At 50.4% G+C, this 6,890-nt stretch overlaps 1 protein-coding gene across 1 annotated transcript; it reads left to right on the plus strand.

Moving 5' to 3' along the window:
- Positions 1-5,549: 5,549 nt before the first annotated feature.
- On the plus strand, positions 5,550-6,476 carry LOC137846888 (olfactory receptor 14C36-like). Its single transcript, XM_068664995.1, has one exon. The coding sequence runs from the start codon at positions 5,550-5,552 to the stop codon at positions 6,474-6,476; it is 927 nt and encodes a 308-aa protein (XP_068521096.1).
- Positions 6,477-6,890: the final 414 nt, after the last annotated feature.

Below are 6,890 nucleotides of genomic sequence, written 5' to 3' on the forward strand. Positions count from 1 at the left end.
TTTCTGACATTGAGCACTGTTGTCTGTAGAGAAGGAGAAGGCAGAAAAAGTTTAGAAGACAATTCTCTGAGGAAAACCTACTGCAAGCCTTAGAGCACTCTCATCTGAAGCCTCTCTCTTTGCAAAAGGAGCTTTCTGCGGCTCTATCCCTTGAGTCCCAGCTGATGCTGGGTGAGACTGCCACTGCAAGCATGGATTTCTGGGGACTTTCGAGGTGTCCTTCCTTCTGTGTAGCAGTCAGAAAGCAGGAACAAAGGGGAAACTCAAGTTCAATCCACTTACAAGATCCAAGAACTATGCAGGGTTGTTGCAAAAAACTCCTCCAATCACACTGTAGAGCGAGTCAGATTTTCTTATGCTTAGTAGAACAATCACACTCTTGTGTTTCCAAAGAAGTGGAGACAGCTTAAAGCAAAGAAGCCCCAACCCCAGTTCAGATAGACAGAATCCTCACCTTATCTCCAGGTGCATGAGCAGGATCTCAGCTTTTCGCTCTTCTGCAAGAGTGCAGAGGCCTCATTCCAGCTGCCCACAGACAGCCATCCAGCAGCACAGACATGGTTTTAGTACAGAGGTGTCTTCTCCTTGAGGTACCTGGATAACACAAGGATTCCAGGAGAGAGCTGCATCCTGCTGGAGAAAAGCGTGCAGCCCAGGACAATGCCCCACGGACAGAGCTGGATATTCGCAAGCTGGAGTGTCCCAATACACAATCTGCATCCCCTGCAGTGTCTGAAGGAGACTTGGCCACCCAGTTCTTGGCTAAAAAGGGCAGCTTGGTTATGACACTCCAAGGGGCTTCTGCCAGACTTTCTCACCTCGCACTGCAACCCAGCAGGACTCTCAAAGCCCAGGACTCTCAAAGCCTGTGACAGCATTGCCCACTGCTGTCACAGAAACAAGACCCAGCAGGAGACCCTTCCAGGACCTGCAGCTGCATGGCCCTGCAGCCAGACCCTTACCTTGTCAAGGGCTGTGCAGGTTTCTCCTGCAGGCAGCTCTCAGCATCCTCCAACTGCCAATTGCCTCCAAGCCCTCTCTCCTTCTCTCCTCTCTGTGTGCCAGCTGTGGTCAGAGCCCTCAGCCCTGCTGCGCTGTGCAGAGGAGCTGCTCCTGGGCACAGCTGTCTCTCTGCTTCATGGGACTTTCTGAAATGTGTTTTCGCTGTCCCAGGAGCGAGGCCCAACTCAGCAACACAGCACCAGCCCAAGGCACTGGAATCACTCCTCTGGGGGCTTTGCTGATGAGCCCATGAACCTCAGGCACTCAGAGACAATTGAAGACATCTCTCCAGAAGTCCAAGTCAGAGGCAAGTTTACTGCAGTGTCCCCCTGAGGACCATCACTGACACAGCCTCCCTTGGAGCTCGTTAGAGCAGAACATTGGAAGCAGTGAGGACAAGGAGACAAAGGCAGTGTGAAGGTGACACTGATGTGTAGAAAAACTGGATGTGTGTCACCAAGCACAAAGGCCAGGCCTTGACCTCCAGCCTGTAGGAAGCGAAACCTTTCCCTTCACACCTTGCTCAGGGTTCTTTGTGGGGCAGTAGGAGATGGGGATGTGCATGGCCAAGTGCAGGAGAATGGTACGACCCCTGCCTGGTTCATGGGTGGGGGTGAGGAGGAAATGAGGCCCTGGTGTTTTAACAATATGTCTCCTCATTGGCTTTAGTGGCTTAGAAGACAGCAGCCATAGCCATGGACACAAAGACTTTGGTTCCGTTGGGACTTTCAGCCTTTCCAGTGTCCTTGTTCTTCTCTGAACCAGGCTGTCCTAGGAAATCCCAGTCCTGTACCTTTTTCCCCATTCCTGTAGACCATTGTTTTTGTGGTGTCTCACTGGATCTGTGCTGAGTCTGATAACTTCAATTCTCCTGGTGGCCATGGTCCTTGTAAGGCAGCTCTGTAGGATGCTGGCCTGGTTCCTGGTGAGCAGGCACCACTGCTCGTACGGCATCCCTCATGGAGGGTGTTCACAAGTCTATGGAGCTGGATGGGATATAACTGAGGGTACTGAGGGAGCTGGCAGAAGTGCTCACCAAGCTGCCTTCCATCATTTATCAGCAGTCCTGGCTATCAGTCAACTGGTGACTAGCAAATGTGATGTCCTCCTCAAAATGGCTGGTAGGAGGATCATGAGTTTGTCAAAGGCAGGTCCCACTTGGCAAATCAGATCTCAAGGTGTGACAAGGTGATGCTCGCAGTGGATGAGGGAAAGGCTGTGGATGTGCTCTACCTAGGCCGCAGTAAGGCTTTTCCATCTTTTCCCACAACATTCTCCAGAGAAACTGGCTGCTCAAGGTTTGGACGGGTGTATGCATTATGTGGTTAAAAACTGGCCCAAAGAGTCATGGTAAATGCGAATAAATGCAGATGGAGGCCTGTCCTTAGTGTCCCCCAGGGCCCAGTACTGCAGCCAGGTCTCTTCAATATCTCCACCAATGATGTGGATGAGGGGATCGAGTGTACCCTCAGTAAGTTTGCAGATGACACCAAGTTTGGAGTGAATGTTGATCTGTTAGGAGGGCTTGTGAGGCCACAACTCGAGTACTGTGCTCAGCTCTGGGGCCCCAATAAGGAGGTGTATCTATTAGAAGGAGTCCAGAGGAGGGCCATGGGGACGATCAATGGGCTGTATCACTTTTCCTAGGAACATGCTGAGGAAGATGGGTTTGTTCAGCCTGGACAAGAGAAGGCTCTGGGGAGACCTTAAAGAGCCCTTCCAGTACCAATAGGGGGCCTACAGGACAGCTGGGGAGGGACTCTTCATCAGAGTGTCAAGATAGGAGTAGCGGTAATGGTTTTAAACTGAAAGAGGGTAGATTTAGATTAGCTGTTAGAAAGAAGTTCTTGACTTAGAGGGTGGTAAGGCAGCGGAACAGGCTGCCCAGGGAAGCTGTGGATGCCCTGTCCCTGGAAGTATTCAAGGCTAGGTTGGATGGGGCTTTGAGCAACCTGGTCTAGTGGAAGCCGACTCGATGGTGGGGCAGAGTGAGAAGCAGAGAAGGCCTTGATGCTGTGCAAACACTGCACAGGAACAGCGACCACAGCCGTGGGTGACCAACACTGCTCTGGTCACATATTAAAAACACAGCACCACAGGGCCTGATCTGCAGAGAAACTCTGTCCCAGCCAGAATCAGTGTCCCCACAATGGGCAAGAAGCTCTGGAAGGAGCCAGGAAGGTGCTAATAAGCACCAGGACAACTGAGGAAGCCCAAAGGCCCTTCTGAAGGGTCACTGAGTGCCACCTGAGAGACAGTGCTGGGCAGTGGGGAGGGCCAGGAGAAAGACTTGTGAGAAGGCTGTGAGAAACAGAGACACTCAAGGCTTTAGCAGCTGTCTGTGGATGGAGTAGGAGGATGAGGTCACTCCTGGGACTGGGGCAGGGCTGAAGGTACCCGCATGAAGCTGGGCTGAAGGAGATGTGTCCACCTTGCATGTGTGCCTCAGCCTGGGAGCAGGGGCCTGCCCACGGTGCGGGATGGTTGGGCTGTGCTCAGCCATGCCCCAGGAGATGACCTTGCTCTCTTCCTCCCCACCACTCCCCACATGGGGCAGGCCCTCAGGAAACACCCCTGAGCCTGGACATGCACCAACCTGCTGCAGTGAGGTACCACTACTGTAGGGGGAGAGGGGAGGCCTGGAGAGACACGTGGGGCCTGTGGGCAAGAGTAGTGTGGCCTGGGGAAGTGAGTGCCTGGGAAAAGTTACCCTGGAGCCATAGGAGCCATTCTGGAAAGAAAACTTGTAGGCAAGAACCACACTTTTGTGGCACTGTAGAGCTTCTGGGCACATTGTGCAGGGTGCTCTGATGGACTTGTGTGTCCTTTTCCATCACGTCTTAAGTGCCGCTTTTCTCAGAAAGAGTAGCCAACAGAGGTGTGATGGATACTCTAAGATCATGAAAGCCATCAGAAAGCTGATACCAATGAGATAACTGAGATGGAGGGATCAGGAGAAGCATGGACAGGAGAAATGTGAGATTTGGGGGAGGGAATAGGGGCTTGGCCAGCAGAAATCAATGATTTTGTAGAGGTAAGAGGGTTCAGGTTCTGCTGATACTGCTGTAGCAGTGACTTAAAACAGTTATATGAGGCTATTCCCCGGCTTCAACCTGTAAACTTAATTCCTACACCTAAATGCTACTCAACACCCTGACAGGAATCCACTACTCTAATGACTGACCTCAAAGTATCCCTAGAAGACAAAAGTCAGCCCATAGTCACTTCCCCTAGCTCTTACTCTCTTAATCAATCTGATTTCTGCTCTTAATACAAGAACTAAAATGGTCTATTTAACACTAGAAATCTGCTTAAGAGACCTAAACAAAACCCTAACTCCAAATGAATGTGAGGGGCCATGGATCTGATAAGCTTGTGGGCCACAAGGAGGAGAAGGGTGGGAATGCTCTGATGAGCTCTGCTCTGCCTCAGAATCTCCTGCCCCAGCAGGAGGAATGTGACTGTGGCAGGGACTGTGAGGTCACTTCTGTCTCTGCACTTCATAGGGCAGCAGCAGGAATGTGTCACAGAAAGGGACTGGGAGGTCACTTCTGTCTGGAGGTGGCAGGTCACCCTTGACATAGACCTGGGATGTGGACTTTTGGGCTGACATGTGGCAGTGGCCCTGCTAGGCCAGCAGAAGGCACCTGCTTGGCATGCTGACTGGGGGATCCCCTCTACCTCCAGACCCAGGAGGACCCAGGCAGAAAGAAGGCCCCCAGATGGGTTGTCCTGTCCCTTCTGCTTGAGTCCATGAGTGGGCAGCAGGAGGCACAAGGCTTGGCTGTGTCTAGCCAAGAAGCTGCAAGGCCAGCAGCAGGCCCCTGGCTTAGAAGCTGCTGTTGAGGTGACTTGTGTCTGCTTGGCTGAGAGGCTGCAAGGAGCCTGCTGGGTTGGGATGCCTACTTCAGGAGTGGTTTCCTCCCTGATGGAGTTTACTTTGGTAGTAGGAAAGAGCAGGAGAGAAAAAACTGCCACAAAGTGCACCATGGATGGTTGGCACTGGCTACAAGGAAGAAGAAATATCCAAGGGAACAACTGGTCTTGCTGCTGGAGTCTGAGGCAAAGAAGGCATTAAGTACCTCAGCCTTTACCTTATCTCTAGATCATTACCAGATTTCTCCCATGTCCAATGAAGGATGATGATTCTCCTTAATTCTCCTTTATTTAAAGTATTTCTATAAGCAGGGTTTATTGTCTTTGACAGTCATAGCCAGATTGAGCTCCAGCTGGGTTGTGGCCCTTCTAACTTTGACCTGCACAGCCCCATAACATTCAGGACACAGGTCCAGAAAAACCGACAGCATGCATGAGAATGAAGAACAGAAAAAGTGGAATCTGGCAGCCTTCCACCCACTGTTTTTCTGTGACTCTGTGTTGCGGTTCATTGGTTGGAAACAATGAGATTCTGGCAGGTTCTCCTGTAAAGAGAGAAGATCTCCTGGGGGGTGTGCTAAGACAGGGAATAGGTTTTCCTCATTTAAGTCTGTTCTAACTTTGATCTGCATTGTCATCTTCGACAGGAGGCTGTGCTTAATGTCAGCAAAATGCCCAACAGCAGTTCAGTCAGTGAGTTCCTCCTGCTGGCATTCGCAGACACGCGCGAGCTGCAGCTCCTGCACTTCGCGCTCTTCCTGGGCATCTACCTGGCTGCCCTCCTGGGCAACGGCCTCATCCTCAGCGCCGTAGCCTGCCACCACCGCCTCCACACCCCCATGTACTTCTTCCTCCTCAACCTCGCCCTCCTCGACCTGGGCTGCATCTCCACCACTCTGCCCAAAGCCATGGCCAATGCCCTCTGGGACACTAGGGCCATCTCCTATCAAGGCTGTGTAGCTCAGGTCTTCTTTTTTGTCTTCTTGGTTGTAGCAGGATATTCCCTTCTCACCGTCATGGCCTATGATCGCTATGTTGCCATCTGCAAGCCCCTGCACTACGGGAGCCTCGTGGGCAGCAGAGCTTGTGCCCAGATGGCAGCAGCTGCCTGGGGCAGTGGCTTTCTTGATGCTGTTCTGCACACGGCCAACACATTTTCCCTGCCCCTCTGCCAAGGCAATGCTGTGGACCAGTTCTTCTGTGAAATCCCCCAAATCCTCAAGCTGTCCTGCTCAAATACCTACTTCAGGGAAGTTGGGGCACTTGTTTTTAGTGGTTTTTTGGCCTTTGGTTGTTTTGTTTTCATTGTGCTGTCCTACGTGCAGATTTTCAGGGCAGTGCTGAGGATGCCCTCCTCTCAGGGCCAGCACAAAGCCTTTTCCACGTGCCTCCCTCACCTGGCTGTGGTATCTCTGTTTGTCAGCACTGCCATATTTGCCTACCTCAAGCCTCCCTCCGTTTCCTCACTGTCCCTGGACCTGGTGGTGTCATTTCTGTACTCGGTGGTGCCTCCAGTAGTGAACCCCCTCATCTACAGCATGAGGAACCAGGAGCTCAAGAATGTAGTGAGGAAATTGTTTCCATACATGCTTCTTTAGCATCTGTGATGTATTCAGAGGACGTATTCTTAATAATATGCAAATATTTTGATTCATACTATATCATATCATTTTTATCATTATTAGTGTTATCATAACATTGTCATTAGTAATAATCCTAACAGAAATAAAAGGGTATTTGGGAAAATGACAAAACATTTTTAAAATTCTTTTTCTCTGTTAATATTTCAACAATATTTTATTTTGTTTTTAGTAGTATAGTTCTCAGCATTTTGAATGTTACATTTTGTCTTAGTTTTTACCATATCATTTAATGTACACAGAGATCATGTTTCCTTTGTTGTTAAAGACAATAAAGATATTATTGGAAATTCATTTCTCTCAGTATCCTTCTCTTTCCGTCTCCACTGGAGCATCCTACGGGGTGACTTATGTCTCTGCAATTGATAGGGC

This window comes from Anas acuta, chromosome W, assembly GCF_963932015.1.
Source record: "Anas acuta chromosome W, bAnaAcu1.1, whole genome shotgun sequence".
NCBI lineage: Eukaryota > Metazoa > Chordata > Aves > Anseriformes > Anatidae > Anas > Anas acuta.

What these genes read in the sequence shown, in the direction of transcription:
- LOC137846888 (XM_068664995.1), top strand. Translation starts at nt 5,550, where the DNA reads ATGCCCAACAGCAGTTCAGTCAGTGAGTTCCTCCTGCTGGCATTCGCA.